At 37.3% G+C, this 18,364-nt stretch overlaps 1 protein-coding gene across 39 annotated transcripts in view; it reads right to left on the reverse strand.

Moving 5' to 3' along the window:
- The window catches only part of CLASP2 (cytoplasmic linker associated protein 2), a 189,798-nt gene that overhangs the window by 136,283 nt on the left and 35,151 nt on the right, over positions 1–18,364 (reverse strand). For 11 of the 39 annotated variants that reach the window (XM_067753679.1, XM_067753678.1, XM_067753673.1 and 8 more), the window contains exon 1: positions 264–473. The exons of 27 other annotated variants lie outside the window; for them this stretch is intronic. In XM_067753679.1, the coding sequence (XP_067609780.1) occupies positions 264–297 (34 nt within the window). In that variant the 5' untranslated portion in view covers positions 298–473. Of the gene's footprint in view, positions 1–263; positions 474–14,287; positions 14,462–18,364 lie in introns of those variants that run through there. One more of the 39 variants, XM_067753668.1, reaches the window with a different exon arrangement.

Below are 18,364 nucleotides of genomic sequence, written 5' to 3' on the forward strand. Positions count from 1 at the left end.
TAAAGCTCCTTTGAATAAGCATTTATATATTGACTAACACTATATAAAATAACCCAGTATAATTTAAAATCAGTCTGCAATATTATATTTCCTACCTATATATATTAAGTCAAAACATAAAACCGAATACATTAACTCTAAGAACAGTAAAAAGCATTTTTCATTTCTCTGCTACTCATATAAGCATTTTCCGCCAGCTCCTCCCATACTGCATCTTCCAGCACACCCTGCCTTATTCCTTATACCCAGATTCTGCAACTTACAATCACAGATCCGTTTGCAAATCAGTCGCCTCATTCCTCTGAAAGCTCTTAATTTTCCTCACCCTAGGATGCTCTGAATAGTTCACATGGCCAAATACAATAGATTTGATACTAATCAAAGATTCTATCAAAAACAGACAGCAACAACCACAGAACCACCACTGAGGTTTGTGCCGGCATTTTTCTTTCTCTTCCCTGCCCTAGGTGCTGTAACAGCCAATCAGCTACAAGGTGACATCATCTTATGGCAGCTACTGCCAGATGAAAGGTAAAAATTCTCCATGTCTTTTAAAAAATCCTCCATGTAGTTGCAATCCTTAGTCTATATCAAAATTTCAAGGGCATTCAATACTAAAGGTTTATAAACCTACATTTGTTTTCTCCTATTTAATTCACATGAAAATTTATACAAATAGAAAATGTTTTCTGCAATATTCAATCTGCTGGAGTGCTTATTATTGCATCAGTAAAAATACGGAGTATCACAGTGCTCATTACTGGCATAATTAACTATGTAATCTTACAATTTGCTGTTTATTTAGGCCACAGAAACCAAACTGAACAATTTGTTCTCATAAATGATTCTAAAATACTCTACAAAGCTCCTTTTGGAATATTTATGAATAACCGCACAAGTATAATCTCCTTATATAAAATGAACCCACCCACCCCCACCCCACCCTCCAAATCACAAGATGTATGCATTTTACTCGTCCAAGAAGATGGTTTTCTCTAGGACCCTGCACAAACCAACCACGACAAACAAGATGGGCGAGGCAGAGAAGGAGCTTTACAACAGGCTTCACAACAACGTGCCAGAATCTCTTCCTTTCAGTCTGCATCCCTTACCTATGCAAACACCCAAATCCAGCAGAATAAAATCATCCCTACAAAGGACTGCAAGTCCAACTATTGAATATATTTTAAAATATATATACCAGACAAGTAAGACTGTTTTATTTATTGGAAAAAAGAATCAAATAGATACCCATTAAATTTACTATTCAGTAGACACCCATAAACCACATTCCATTTCAGCAAGTGTTTTTCTTAAATAGCACAACTTGTAGGAAAAAAGTATCTTCTAGTTAAAAAAAAAAAAAAAAATATATATATATATATATATATTTTAGCATAATGCTATTGGGGAGCCAGTTTGGATCAATTAAAACCTATGCTCTATAGAGACTGCTCTGTTAAAAAAACTAATACAATCCCAAATAAGCTTTTATTTGCCACTACCATATTGAAACAAAAAAATGTAGCTAAGAGGGACAGAGTATATACACAAATCTACAGAGAGAGAGAGGTACTAAAACTTGAGTAGCCAGAAGTTCCCATGGAAACAGTGTTCTCTGTTCCCCCGCACACACACAAGAATTAAAATGAGTAAATATCTCTACTGCTTAAAAATAACTCAACATTCTTAAACTCTTAGGAAATTAATTTTTACCTTTTTATCAAAACAAGGTAGAGAAAAGTATATAAATTAAAGTACGCAGCTCAATTAATTTTCACAAAAGGAATATGCCAGTGTAACCAGTCTCCAGACCAACAGATCACTATCAGCATCCTGTAAGCACCCTCACTGACCCCCGCAAAAGTCACTATTTCCTACCAAAGCTAACTAGTCTTGACTTGTAACACCACAGTCGGTTTTGCCCATTTTTGATCTTTATATAAAAGGAATCATATAATAGGTACTCTAGTACCTAGCTACTTTTCACTCAATATAATATTTGGAAGATGCATTTTCATTGCTTATAGTTTTATAGTGCATGAATGTGCCACAAGTTATTAATATCCATTCTACTGTTGATGGACATATGAGCTGTGGCCAGTCTGAGATTATTATAAAATAGTGCTCCAAAGAGGTAAGCAAACAAAGTTAAAGGGTTCTAAGGCTTTTAGTATTAATATGGAAGTAGTAAACACAGTAATTTATTTTAGGCTGTATAAAGTCAAAGATGCGTATTGCAACTTCTAGGGCAGTGGTACTCAAAATGTGGTCCCAGATCATCATCTGGCAATTTGTTAGAAATGCAAATTATCAGGCCCCAACTCAAATCTACTGAATCAGAAATTCTGGAGATGGGGACCCTGCAATCTGTGTATTAACAAGTCCTCCTAGTGATTATGATGCATGCTCAATTTTCAGAGCCATAGCCCTACGGTAGGAATACACCAACTTTTTCTATAAAGGGCCATATAGTAAATATTTTAGGCTATGCAAACCATACATATATGTAGTCTCTCTGCACAACTACTCAATTATGCTACTGTAGTGTTAAAGCAATGATACCACGACATGTAAACAAATGGGTGTGGCTGTGTTTCAATAAAATTTTATGTACAAAAACAGAAGGGCAGCTGGATTTGGCCTGCAAGCAACAGTTTGCCAAACCACTAAAGTAAGAGTAAATATATACATAAATAAACAACTAGAAGAAAAATAAAATAATAAAAAGGATTTGATTAATTGAAAAGATTCAGAAAGAGACAGAAAGATAAAAGAAGTGGATAAAAATAGAAATAAAGGGCTTCCCTGGTGGCACAGTGGTTGAGAATCTGCCTGCCAATGAAGGGGACACGGGTTCGAGCCCTGGTCTGGGAGGATCCCACATGCCACGGAGCAACCAGGCCCGTGAGCCACAACTACTGAGCCTGCACGTCTGGAGCCTGAGCTCCGCAACAAGAGAGACTGCACACCGCGATGAAGAGTGGCCCCCCTTGCCGCAACTAGAGAAAGCCCTCGCACAGAAACGAAGACCCAACACAGCCAAAATTAAAAATAAATAAATAAATAAAAAACTTAACCTGCGGTGCCAAAACTCAGGTTAAGAAAAAAAAAAAGAAATAAAAGATAAAGTGGCAAAAATAAAATCAAATACATCAGTAAGTGCCTTAAAAGTAAATGAACTAAATATTCCAAGTAAAAGACCAAGACTGAATTTTTAAAAACAGGTTGCTTAAATGAGATATACTTTACATATAAGGATCACATAAAATTTAAAAAGTAAAATGATGAGAGAGACAGACCATGGCAAACACCAACTAAAAGAAAGTTGCCATAGGTATACTAATTTCAAACAAAGCACCTTGAAGAAGCATTACTAGAGATAAAGAGAGACTTTTTAATAATGATTTAGGAGCCCAATCCAATAGGGGGAAAAAAATTAACTCTACATTTTTACGCACCCATAACTCATCTTCAAATATATAAAGCAAAAAGAAGAACTAAAAGGAAAAACAGACAAATCTACAAATACAGACGGAAATAGATTTTTACCCACTTCCCATAAGGTTATACCTTTCTTGACCATAAGCTAGATAAAAGAATTCATAAAATTAGGGGCTTCCTTGGTGGCGCAGTGGTTAAGAATCTGCCTGCCAATGCAGGGGACACAGGTTTTAGCCCTGCTCTGGGAAGATTCCACATGCCGTGGAGCTACTAAACCTGTGCATCACAACTACTGAGACTGAGCTCTAGAGCCCACGAGCCACAACTACTGAAGCCCACGCGCCTAGAGCCCGTGCTCCGCAAACAAGAGAAGCCACCGCAATGAGAAGCCCGTGCACTGCGATGAAGAGTAGCCCCCACTCGTCCCAACTAGAGGAAGCTTCCATGCAGCAACGAAGACCAACACAGCCAAAACTAAATATAAATTAAAAAAAAATAAAAGAGTTCATAAAACTAATTCATTATCACAAGCCCCCAAATTTAAAATGTTCTGTAGTTTAGTTTATATGTAGGTTATAAACATTACAGGCTTAAAAAGATTTTCTTAATAATTATAAAATATCAGAACAAATCCTATATTTCTTCATAGCACCTACCACTTCCTGAAATAATAGTTTCTTCTGAGTGAACTACAACGTGGACTGGAAGTCAGCAGGAACTTTGTCTTGTTTATACTGTAACACCAGTACCTAGAACAATCCTGGGATAACTGTCATAGCTAACTCTTCCTCCTGCTCCCCACCTCTGTCCCCCTAGAGTTTATTCTCAACATAATGTCCTGAGTTGAACAAAGTTACATCACACTGCTGCTCAAAATCCTCCTATGACTCCATAAAAAGGCCTACCAGGACTCCAAGATCTGTGAGACCTTAGATACCACGTAGGTCTCTCTAACATCATCTCCTATTCACTCTCCACCTTTCTCTCCAACCAGTCCCATCAGTCTTCTTGCTGTCACTCATATCAGGGGCTCTGCACCTGTCTGCCAAGAATGCTCCTCCCCTCCATAGCCACACTGCTTACTCACCTCCTTCATGTGTTTATTCATCTATCATTTTCTCAATTAGGTCCGCTCTGGATACTAAGATTATAAACTTTCCACCATCCTGATGCTACTGATCTATCCCTATCTCCCTGCTTTATTTCTCTCTCTAGCACTTACCATTTACATATTTTACTTATTTCATTACCTGCCTCCTCCCAAGGAAATGCATTATCTATTAGAGTGAGAACTTTGGTCTATTTTGCAGACTACCATATCTCCAACATGTAGAACAGCACTCAGAATGCATTTTTCATAGTACAGAGACATTCTGTCTCCAATAAAAGTGTTACTAGGTTATTTGAAATGAAACACCAAAGACAAACAACTATAAACACTGGATAAAATGTACATTTACAAAAGTCTTCTTAAAAACCTGGACCTAAATAGACATTTCCCCAAAGAAGATATACAGATTGCCAAAAAACACATGAAAAGATGCTCAACATCACTAATCATTAGAGAAATGCAAATCAAAACTACAATGAGGTAACACCTCACACCGGTCAGAATGGCCATCATCAAAAAATCTACAAACAATAAATGCTGGAGAGGGTGTGAAGAAAAGGGAACCCTCTTGCACTGTTGGTGAGAATGTAAATTGATACAGCCACTATGGAGAACAGAATGGAGTTCCTTAAAAAACTAAAAATAGAACTACCATACGACCCAGCAATCCCACTGCTGGGCATATACCCTGAGAAAACCGTAATTCAAAGAGTCATGTACCACAATGTTCATTGCAGCTCTCAATAGCCAGGACATGGAAGCAACCTAAGTGTCCATCAACAGATGAATGGTTAAAGAAGATGTGGCACATATATACAATGGAATATTACTCAGCCATAAAAAGAAACGAAATTGAGCTATTTGTAATGAGATGGATGGACCTAGAGTCTGTCATACAGAGTGAAGTAAGTCAGAAAGAGAAAGACAAATACCGTATGCTAACAAATATATATGGAATCTAAAAAAATGGTCATGAAGAACCTAGGGGCAAGACGGGAATAAAGACACAGACCTACTAGAGAATGGACTTGAGGATATGGGGAGGGAAAAGGGTAAGCTGGGACAAAGTGAGTGAGTGGCATGGACATATATACACTACCAAACGTAAAATAGATAGCTGGTGGGAAGCAGCCGCATAGCACAGGGAGATCAGCTCGGTGCTTTGTGACCACTTAGAGGGGTGGGATAGGGAGGGTTGGAGGGAGGGAGATGCAAGAGGGAAGAGATATGGGGACACATGTATATGTATAACTGATTCACTTTGTTATACAGCAGAAACTAACACACCATTGTAAAGCAATTATACTCCAATTAAGATGTCTAAAAAAAAAAAAAAAAGGGCTTCCCTGGTGGTGCAGTGGTTGAGAGTCCGCCTGCTGATGCAGGGGACATGGGTTCGTGCCCCGGTCTGGGAGGATCCCACATGCCGCGAAGCGGCTGCGCCCGTAAGCCATGGCTGCTGGGCCTGCACGTCCGGAGCCTGTTGCTCCGCAGCGGGAGAGGCCACAGCGGTGAGAGGCCCGCGTACCGCAAACAAACAAACAAACAAAAAAAAACTCAGTAGGCTCACACTGGTAGTACTCCCAAGCAATAGCAAAAGCAAATGCAAACTTTTCCTGGAAGAAATTCTCTGGCCTCACATTATTTGCACAAATAATTTTCCAAAGATCACTTGGCATGACAGGAAACAAGACACCATGAGCAAGAATAAACAAAAAGAAATAGACAATAGGAACAGATCCTAGAATTATCAAGGTCCTAGAATTTCAAATTCAAATTTTAGAATTATTAAGCACAGGCTATAAAACACCTGTACTTGGCAGTTTTTACTAGGCAAGCTGAAAATAACTCAGGGATAAGAAAGTTATTTTCAAAGTGACATAGATTTTTTTTTAAAACAACCAAACAGAACTTCTAAAAATAAAAATACAATAACTGAAATTTAAATTCAGTAGGCAGGCATAACAGTAGATTTTAGACACAGCTCAAGGGATCATTAGTGAACCAGAAGATAAATCAGAAAAAAAATCACCCAGGATACCTATAGTAGGTGCTTCAATATTAATTGAATAAACAAAAACAAAAGATCAAGGGACTTCCCTGGCGGTCCAGCGGTTAAGACTCCAGACTTCCAATGCAGGAGGTGCAGGTTTGATCCCTGGTCAGGGAACTAAGATCCCACATGCCACGTGGCGTGCCCAAAAAAAAAAAAAGGATCAAATACAAAAAGTAACCTATAAATCATGATTATGTTGACACTTCTCTTCTCACTCCAATGTTTCAAAATGACAATACTATGGTTTGGTGCAGAAACTGAAAAGGATGAACATATTAACAAGTACTAGAGGACATAAACTAATAAAGTGAGCAGGCTGCAGTGGTTATGTGTATGACGGAAGAGAAAGAGAGAAAAAGGAGGAGAGGAGTTGATAAGAGTAGGAGAAAGAGATGAAGATGGAGGAGGAGGATAAGACTGGGAAGAAGAGATGGTGATGGAAGGAAGAGGCAGAAATAAAGGAGGAGGAGAAGGAAGAGATGGAAATAGAGGATGAAGAAATGGAGTAGGAGAAAGGAGGAAGGGGATAAGAAAAGGGGGGGGAGGGACAGGCAAAAATTGAGGGGGGGGGAAAGAAGCCCAAGTAGTATAAGGCTTTACCTTTTGTTGCCTTCATATAACACTTGGAAACTGCCCTCAGCAAACACTGAGCTATTACAGGCCCACAATCCCATACCTACATACCTGAAAGCCAAAAAGCTCTTAAAGTCCACCTTTACTTGTTTTGTCTTTTTAAATTCATTTGGTGGCAAAATCTGAACTGATTTGAACTCAGTTTATAGCAAAACATGATGTGAACTGACAAGAGACTATTTATTATGTGTATTTTACTCATTGTGAATTTGTATACATTTAACTGCAAAAATATTAATATGTTTGATTACAAGGTATAGCCTCAGACCCAGCTGGAGTTGTTATACAATGTATGGTGTATGGCCATATTAGTTTTCTAAAATCTGACATATTCTGAATTCCAAAACACAACTGGTCCCCACGGTTTCCGATATAAAATAGTAAATTCATATTACCATAATCAAGTCCCTTACCTTTTTTCTTTTTCCCTTCAAATGAAAGCCATATATTTAAACATTCCACTTCACTTTTATGGGTACATGTATGTGAAAACCTGAAATTTCTGCTTCTGAATTCATACAAAATATGAAAAACTGCTCCATCTTACATGGCAAACAAAAGAGCAAGCCAAAACTTTATACCATTTCTCAAGAAAAAAAGAATTCATTTGGTATTTTCTTCAGTGAACCAACCAGTTCAGTAAGAACCCATGTCACAGATTTTCATGCAAAAAATATACTCTTTCATATTAAGTAGTTTCTTATACCAAAGTTCCGCTTTTCACTTGAAGCTATATCCTTCCTTATTCTAATTAAAACAATTGAGTAAAAGGGCTTTGGATTTCTAAACTGTTTTATACACTCACATATCCAGCAATGACCATGGTCATAGCTAAATTAGCAACTGAGACTAGGAAACAATAATCCCTGTAAGCTATTGTACCATACGTGTCTCGGAAAACTCAAAAACATTTTAGTTGTCCACTCTCCACTCTGCTTTTACAATAGGATACTCTCCTTGGCTTTCCTCTGACCTCACAAGTCCCTGTAGCTCAGTATCTTCCTCCTTTACTCAACCACTAAATGTTGAACATCCTCCTTCTCTCTAAACACACTTTCTAAATGGCTTCATCCATTCTCAACAGTTTTAAATATCTTCTATATATGCTGGCAACTCTCAAATGTTTTTTTCTTCAACAAATAAATGGCAAGTGGAGAAAAAAGAGATGAACAGAGGGTTAAGAGATATATCAACTAACTGCAATGGTAAGCCTTGTTTGAATCCTAATTCACTGTCAAAAGATATTTATGAAACAATCGAGGAAATGTGAACACTGAACATTTGATACTATGGGTTAATTTTTTTAGATGTGAAAATGGTACTGTAAGTGTCTCTTAAAAAGATGTTTTACTTTATTTTATATATGAGTAGGAGTGCATGTGCGTATGTACACACAAACACATCCCACTCCAGCAGGATAGTAGGGCTCGGGCAGATAGGTAGGGATACAGATGAATAAAGATTGGCTATGTATTGATAATTTCTTGAAGCTGGATAATGGGTGGTAAGGAAGGTCTGTCATAATATATTCTCTATTTTGGGGTATGTTTGAAGTTTTTCCTTAAAAATGTATGGTAATTTGAACACTTGCCCAGAACACTTGAAAGTGTGTTTACTCTCTTGCCCAGAACCCTCAATGGAATACAAAAAAATGATAAGCAACATCATAAGAGCAAAGAAAATGAAGCAAGGCAGAGAGTACGTGAAATCAGCACCTAAAGATAGCAACAATTTCTTATAAGATGCAAATTAAAAGGATGGAAGGCTTTTGAAGAATACCATAGCAAAGCTGCAACTTAGAATTCTCAGAAGCAGAATCAAACAGCAGAGAGAACTGATCTACCTTGTAGAATGACAGAAGTGACAGTTTGTAAGCCAGCAAGTACAGAGCTGATTAGCAAGGAACAACTGAAAACCTATGGAATGATTTCATCATTAAGCTCTTCCCACCCCCAACTCAGGGAGCTCCGTATTTTACACACAGGTGTGCACGTGCATTCTGTAAAAATGGAACCACCAGAAAAGGAAAGACAGTTTTTAGAACCATTTAAACTTTTGTTTGCCAAAATTAAAATTTAATAGAAGAACTGGAGAAGAAAGTCAAGGAAATCTCCCAGAACACAGAATAAAAGAGAAAAGCATAAATGGAAGAGAGGATACAAAACATAAAAGACACAGTGAATCAACCTAGAAGGTTCAATATCTGACGAATAATAATTCTATAAGGAGAGACTAAAACTAATGAAGGGGAGAAACTTATCAAAAAAAAAAAAAAGATTTCCCAGGGCTAAAGAGAATCACAAGCTTTCAGAAGTAAAATAATCAAATAGTAAAAACTAAGAATGTCTTCAATTTAAACTAAAATGAAAATTTTCAGTTAAGTGATTAGAAACTGAAAATCAAAGTGCTTCAAAATAAAATAATCACCAGATTTTAAAAATATAAATTTTATTTATTTATTTATTTAGTTAGTTATTTGGCTGCATTGGGTCTTCGTTGCTACGCATGGGGTTTCTTTAGTGCGGCGAGCTGGGGCTACTCTTCGTTGTGGTGCATGGGCTTCTCATCGCGGTGGCTTCTCTTGCTATGGAGCACGGGCTCTAGGCGCATGGGCTTCAGTAGTTGTGGCACGCAGGCTCAGTAGTTGTGGCTCACGGGCTCTAGGGCGCAGGCTCAGGAGTTGTGGCGCACAGGCTTAGTTGCTCTGCGGCATGTGGGATCTTCCCAGACCAGGGATTGAACCCGTGTCCCCTGCATTGGCAGGCAGATTCTTAACCACTGCGCCACCAGGGAAGTCCCTAATCACCAGATTTTAATATTCACATGAAGATACTGTGTTCAACAGCACAGTTAATCTTAAACAGTTAACTATTTTATTTATTAAAAATAAAGTTTATTCCATACAAAGTTTAAGAGAGGCCAAGAAATTTGATAAACTCTCTTAAAATTTCTAGGTAGATATTAACTCACTAGTTAAAAAATATTTGAAGACTTTTACCCTCCTCTTTAAAGGGGTCTTTAAAAATTTAAGACCTTCAATAGTTCAGTGAAGTAAAAAGCTAAACACAATTTAAACCATTATTTGGTATTAATAAAAGTAAATAACATATTTCATGATAACAATGATATCAAACTAAACAATAAATGAGCCTCATAATAAGGCTTATTTAGAACTTTACAAAATGTAGTCATTTCAGGTAGTTAAAATTTCATGACAGCTACAGCTTGGTTATAACAGCTGTCAAGAACATCTACTAGGGCTTCCCTGGTGGCGCAGTGGTTGAGAGTCCGCCTGCCGATGCAGGGGACACGGGTTCGTGCCCCGGTCTGGGAAGATCCCACATGCCGCGGAGCGGCTGGGCCCGTGAGCCATGGCCGCTGAGTCTGTGCATCCGGAGCCTGTGCTCCACAACGGGAGAGGCCACAACAGTGAGAGGCCCGCGTACCACAAAAAAAAAAAAAAAAAAAAAAGAACATCTACTATACATCCTATATATATACAAAGAAAAGATGTAAATCTTTTCTTGAAGATTCAGGTTCATTAGCAACATCATGTTTGAGGATAACTTGCTACTGATGTCCAACACTTTGCACCCAGATGGGTAAATGGGTCTGTATCAAGAAGATTTTCAATCTTAGTTCCCACTACTTATCTGCCTTTATTGCTGCTGAATGCCCATTTTTTTTCTCCTTTGTAATTTACTTTTTCTCCTCATAGACTCTTTTTTTCCCTTACTGCTCCTAGAAGAAAAGCTTGGCCTTTTGGCCAGTAAGTTAAAGGGTTGCTTTCTTTCAGTGACTTAAATTATCCAATCCTAGTGTATCACATAGAATATTCAAGGGTTTCAAAGAATAGAGATCTATTCAACATTAATTTCTTGCTATTGTTCCCTATCCCCCAAACCAGTAGTTATATGTCAGTTTGGAGTGGTCCCAAAAGGCTTACCTATAGAACGCCAAGGTTATGTCATCGCTTGTATGGATTTTTTAAGAGATTCAGCGTTTGGAATGATAGATTGTGTTGAAATGTTTAAAGTTTAGAAACAGTCTATTTGCAACAAAACCTTATTTCTTTCCAGCCACTCTGCAGCATAACAACAAAAGGCCAAATTCCTCTCGTGAGCTTTTGAGGCAGATTTCAGGGCTCAGAGCCACATAATAATCCTACAGGTTTTTAACTCTATCTGGTTTGACTGCCCAGGGCTACTTCACAATCATCTGACTGCCTGGTTTTATATTCTTAGGTGAGGATAAAGACAACTAAACAGAAAGGCACCTGAAAGCCACCCCTGACAACTCGTCAATCGTTAGTCATTACAGTACTTCACAAATCTGAATTTGTCCAGAAATAAAACTGTTAATAAATAAAATCTTTCATATGGCCTTGAAGTTAAGCTTATATAATATATTTAATAGATAACAGATTAATAGCCAGAACATACAGAGCAACTATAAGTAAACAACAAAGTCAAAACCAGAAAGTTGGCTAAAGATGCCAGAAAGCAATCCACAAAAAAGAAAATACAAACAACCAAACATATGAAGATGATCAACCTTATTAGAAAGAAGAGATGTTTTTTAAAAGGGTGAGATATTTTTCACCCATCTGATAGGCAAATTTTAAAAAGATTAATAATAATGAGAACTCAAAAGAATGCAAGACAGAAGGCACTATTGGTGGGAATGTAAGTGGTAAAGCCTCTTTGGGAGGAAATTAGAGATAGCTAACACAATTTGAAATGAATAAAAACTTTGATCCAGAAATTCAACTTCCAATTATTTAAAAAAATATATATGTGCACACACACATGATTTGTACAAAGATGTTTATTTCAGAATCATTTAGAAAAGTTATATGTGATTAAGCAATCTGAAATTCCACAAAGAAATGGTTATGATATATCCATACTATGGAATACTGTGCAACAGTTCAAACAAATAAAACAGTTACACATGATGGCATAAAGAAAGATCACTATGCGATATTGAGTAGACATAGTAAATGGCAAAAATATGTTAAGAATGATGCCATTTATGTAAACATGGTCAAAAACAAAATAATTCATTTTGATACTTAATATATATGTAAGGCAGAGTAAAAGGTATAAAAAGGCTTGGAGGCGGTTCTGAGAGGATTTTTGCTTTATCTGCATTGTTTGAATTTTTAAAAAGAGAAGATATTTGTGTATTAAAGAATAAGAAACAAAATAGGTTAGGAATAACATAATCCATTTGTTATATGTGTTCACATGATACTAGTATGATGTATGTGTATTATGTGAGAGAGACTAATATACAGAGAAGTATATATGAAACTGTTAAGAACTATAAATCCCAAGATAACCTGTTACTACTGTTTAGGTGTTTAATTTTTTAATAAAGATATATTACTTTATCGATAAAAATCCAATAAAAGTATTTCCATTTTAAAGACGAGAATATGCAAGAAGGTTACCCTCTGAGCTTTATGAGGTTGTTACTTTGATTTTTTAAAAATCAGTGCATTCCTATACAGTCTGAATGTATTCAGTATTACTTGAAAAAAGAAAAATTAAATAAATATACATTGATAGCCATTGAACTTATAATGCTTAAAAAAGAAATAAAATCTGGATACAACCCAAATCAAATGCAATATTTAGAGTTGCTTGTAAATTAAGGTTTAGAAATAACAATCAAACAAACAAACTTGGCAATGCCAGTAAGTATATAAGAACTTAATTTGTTAACTTTGATGGCTTTTGCCTTAAAAATTAGAAGTTTATATTGTTATTTATTTCTATAAGGACATATAAAACATTTATGTAAATTCTTGGGATAAACTATAACAATATGCAAAACCAGATTTAGTATCATATTTCCATTAACATGTGTATAAAAGTTTAAATGACTGTTTACCAATATCATCCTTTTGGTAAGTTTGCACCCTATTCCTCATCGTCCCAAGGGGACAGACTCCTTAGAGAGAAGTCATTATACAGTCATAAAGGAGGCTGAAACTGTTAGAGTTAAAACTCCCAAATACAGACCAGTCTTCCTAAAGAACATAGTGAAAAATACACAAAACATTTTTGAAGTAACCTCAAATTCCCCTTCTTACACATCTCTGGTGTTGATGTAATTATAAAGTATACCTCTAAGCATCTTAACAAAATGTTTAATAATGAAAAAAAAGCTCAAGTATTAAGTGTTATGAAGCACAATACTGAATGCACATTTGAGGCTCCAGATTTGATTTTGGTTTGCTTTGTGCCTGGATCTGGGACTTATAATCTCAACAAGCCTTAGTTTTCCAATCTGTGAAATGGAAATACCCAAATACTCTGTACACTTCACAGTTATTTGTACCTTAGGAGTTAATGTACAATAAGTATACTCAAGTGCTTTGGAGAACTATACAGCACTATATATGTTTTTAAAATTATTCTTATCACAATAAAACACTGGCAAAATCAATTTTTGATCAAATTACACCAGTACAGAATTTGTAAAAGACTAAATATTTTCTAGAGAACTATTTACTAGGGACACTGACAAATCACAAGCATATCAATTGAAACAGTGCCCATGGCAAGCCATTTTGCTTCTTTATATACTTTATCACCACAGAATTCTACTTGTTGTCAAATACAACAGGAAAGATATCAAGCTAGCTAACTAAACCTTCCTGCCAAATCTGTCATTCTTCCAAAGGCCATGTTCTCTCTTCAAAGCTTTTATATTATTCCATGTTTCTTCCAACATTCCTTTATATCCACCACCAAAGACAGAGGGTTTGCTTGGGTTGCAGGATAAACTGTCATCTTGTATTTGCCAGATCCCATACAGACATATCAAGTAGAAAAAGATACCAAATGACAAGTACGCACACACGTGCACACATGAACATACGAGTGTGTGTGTGTATATACACACACACACATACACACACAAAGTGTCCTTCGTTCTTTAGGGAGAAATATATTTCTTATACAGCAGATGACTGTCACTTTAAAAGGAAGTGTATAGCACAAGCAAAAAAAAGAAAAATAAATCTTACTCACCATCTCCCATAGCCATTCAGATGGTCCAGGGAGCTCTCTCAAACCAACAGGTCAAACAGCACAGCAAATAAATGCAGCTCGGTGCCTGCGCCACTGGGCTCGGCCTGCAGCCTGCAGACACCCTGCAGACACCCGGAGCTCTGTGTGACCCAGGCCGCTGCAGCTCTGCACCGCAATAGCCAACAGCTGCTACTCCACTTCAAAATAAAAGTCTGGGGTCTTGCTGAAAGCCCTCGTCTATTTAGCAAAGCCTAGCAGAGCTTGATCAAGATTATTCTTTAACTGCACATATGAGGTTAGATATACGTTACGGTGTTTCTCCTTGTGCTGGCTGCCTGAAATTTAATGTCAGAAAAGCTCTAAGAGCCAATAAATGCCATCCCACTGGGGGACTTTTAATGCAATCATCAAAACACAAGGCATGTGTTCAGCAATCATTTTCTGCTTCCCTAAAGATATCCATGTAATCAGTAGCAATCACATGATCTGATGAATTAACTGATTTGTGCCTTTTTAAAAGGTTTTCATCCTTTTGCCATTACCTTTTAATATTTACAACAGAAGACTGCTAGAAGTGCACAAACAGGAAGAGCTCAGTTTCCATGATTAACTGCTCTCATTATGCAAGAAGCATTTCTGGCTGCCGTAAACAAATCACGTCAAAGGCAGCCCATCAAAGGCTGCTCTGTATGCAGACGGCAGGGCCACACGGAACAAAGCTTGCTTCTGGTGGAGGAGACAGAACCTGGCCAGTGCGCAGCTGCAGGGACACCGAGCACCCTCCATCCAAGCTGCACAACCATCAGCACATTGTCAAGCTCCAAGAAGGCCCTGGAGCTCATGGTCACAAACAGATACATTTTTAAATCAACCTAAGAAAAAGGCTACTTTGCTTTTCACCAAAGGGTATGTTATAAACTAGACTGCAAGTTACCTCATTACCTCTTTTGCCAAATATCAAGGTAATTTCAAAGCCTAATTTCTGTGGTTTAGTTTATTGCCAGCCTCCTAAAACAATGCTTTTCCTAGCAACTGTTTTCAAAGAGAGAAGCTGGGAAATATTTTACAATGATTACATGCCAAGACTGCATTAGGTCCTATACACACTTGACAAATCAGAATTACACATAGTTTTTTCAGTGAAAAAGAAAAAGACTTGCAGTCACAGCCACCAACACGTCTGTGCTTGTATCTCAGTTAGCATAGGAGCCTGTCTAGAAAACACCAGACCCTGCCATAATCACAGGGGGGCCTGCAACTTTCAGTCTTTTCCTTCCTACAGGGCTGGTGTTGCCTTCTTTCAGCCATGATTTGATTAATTTTAAATCCAGTTTCCTTCTAATAGCAGAGCTAATTCCACTGCACTTAAGGATTCTGCCTTACTTACTCTGTAATACAAGAATTAAAGTCAGGCTTGAAAAACCCTCGACAAAAAAAAAAAAAAAAAATGCCATGCATTTCTCACTATTCCCAAATTAAACGACATGCTCAAATCTCTGATAATAGAATTTACTTTGTGTTCTTGAGTGTGCTGAACTAATGCTCTAGAAAATCAAGTCAAAGAGTTCAATCAAAACTTAAAAGCGTACATATGGCAATAATGAAAGAAATCAGAGACAAAAGCATGAGATGTAAAGTTATGTATCAAGACATGTATAAGGGGAGAAGAGGCAGAAGGAAGACAAAATAAAGAAACAGACAATTTTTCCAAACAATAAAGGTATGTAAGATAGTGTTGGGCCATGTCACTCTCACTTACCACATGCCTCTCCAGCCTAAAACCCTTCCTACTCCCAGAAGTCTACCAAACTTTTCCCAAGGCCTACAAGACCCTCATATAATGGTTCCTGCTTACTTTTCCAATTTTTCTCATACACAGTCTCCCTTCCAACAGAGCCCTAGCCTCACTAGGCTCCAGTCAGCCCTGGCCTTCCTTCCTTTCTTCAAATACACTAAGACCTTTTCCACCTCTCGGCCTTTATGGTCACATTTTCTCTACCCAAAGCATTTTTCCTACCATGTATCCAATGAATAGCTCATTTTCCTTTATCAAGTCTCAATTCGAATATGTCAACTCTGAGAGACGCTTGCCCCACTATTCTATCTAAAGTGGCATCACTGAGTTACTTCACATCTCCATACCCTATTTACTTCACTTAATGACTGTGTAGATGATAACTTTTAACTGCAGTGGCTCTTAAAAAGTTATACCACCTTTACAACAAATCCTCTGGGTTTTTGTTTGTCTGTTTTTGTCTGTATTTAGTAAAATGATTTTTTCATCCCCAAACACCCTCAACGAATATATTATAAGAAGTGTGATATTTTATTATTATGGTTTCAGGCAAAGACACATTAAAAATTTTTACTTACCATAATAGTTTCTAGTCACAGAATATCAGATGAAACAAATCCGAATAGAATGCCATGTTTGGGTGAACTCACAATAATTTGCTTTGCATATGTACACCAAGTGAGAGAGAAAAGAGGTGGTATCTTTAATAGCTCTTCAATCTGTTGTGTGCATGAACTATTTCCACAAGTTTCCATGATGAGCCTTTATTTTGTCCTAGATGTTTTCCTGGTCTATAACTTTATTTTCAAGTTTTAGTTTGAGTGCACAATAACAATGAGCTAACAGGGACTGAAAATTATGTGGGGAAAAATTGTGCAGAAATAAAAAAGGAGTTGAATAAACCTTCATTACATTATTTTAGGTATAAACTATTTATTTGCCTTCAAATTGCTAGTTATAAAAATTTGTTTTCAGTGCTCAATTGATATATTTTTCTACCTGTGAAAATTATTCAAGCATCTTGGGTTGGGATGAAACATAACATAATGTTAGTTAGGAAAAATTAAGAAATAACTTTTTCATTTAATGGCTTTTCACTTAGCAGCAAGGATTTTAAGGAATAATTTAAGTTAATTTCATTAAATTCATTAAACAAAGAGTAGTTGTATTTCTTTCATTACCAACTGTAATCACTCTGGATATCCATTTGTTTACTTGTTTATGATCTATCTCTCTCACTAGAATGTAGGCTCCTCGAGGCAAAAACTTTAACTGTCTTCTTCACTGTTGTGACATAATCCGTCTATATTTTAAGAAGACCACTCTCACTTCTGGGAAGAAAATAGATTCCAGGGGTCAAACATAAAACAGAAATCTATTGCAGTGATGCAGGTAAAAGCTAAAGGAGGGCTTCCCTGGTGGCGCAGTGGTTGAGAGTCCGCCTGCCAATGCAGGGGACACGGGTTCGTGCCCGGTCCGGGAAGATCCCACATGCCGCGGAGCGGCTGGGCCCGTGGGCCATGGCCGCTGAGTCTGCGCGTCCGGAGCCTGTGCTCCGCAACGGGAGAGGCCACAACAGTGAGAGGCCCGCGTACCGCAAAAAAAAGGAAAGAAAAAAAAAAAAAAGCTAAAGGAGACTTAGAGTAGGGTTTTAGCAGTGGAGATGGAAAAAAATAAGCAAATTTGGCATATATTAGAATTTCAGAGGCAAAAATGACTAGTTAGAATGGGAGATCAATGCTAACTAATCCTAATCAGGAAATTTCCTAGCCTGAGCTGATGGTTGTGCCGCTGACTGAAATGGGTAAACTGGGGGAAGAACAGTTTTGAGGGAAAGGAAGAGACAACAGGCTTTAACTTTTGGACCTGTTAAGCCTGAGATGTCTCTTAGACATCCAAATGGAAATGTCATCGAGGCCACAGGCTCCCAGATCTAGAGCACAGAGAGATAAATGAGGGCTAGAACTACATATTTAGGAGTCATCAGCAAATAGTTATCATTCGAAGCTTTTGGTCTGGATTAAATCACTGAAAGATAATAAAGACAAGGGGAAAAAGAGGCTTGGGCCCTGGGACCTACCAACATGATAAATGGGCTTTCCTCTTCTAGTCTCATCCCTTATTAACAGAGCCATTAAAGTATTTTTCAATGACAGCTTAATACTGTCATCAAAATCATCATGACCAATTTTTACACACCAATAAGTAGTATAGACTTTAACGTTCACATTTGACTATACTTGCAATATTCAGATTATAATCTCCAAAACAGAAAGGTTTCT

This window comes from Pseudorca crassidens, chromosome 10 (genome assembly GCF_039906515.1).
Source record: "Pseudorca crassidens isolate mPseCra1 chromosome 10, mPseCra1.hap1, whole genome shotgun sequence".
Taxonomy (NCBI): domain Eukaryota; kingdom Metazoa; phylum Chordata; class Mammalia; order Artiodactyla; family Delphinidae; genus Pseudorca; species Pseudorca crassidens.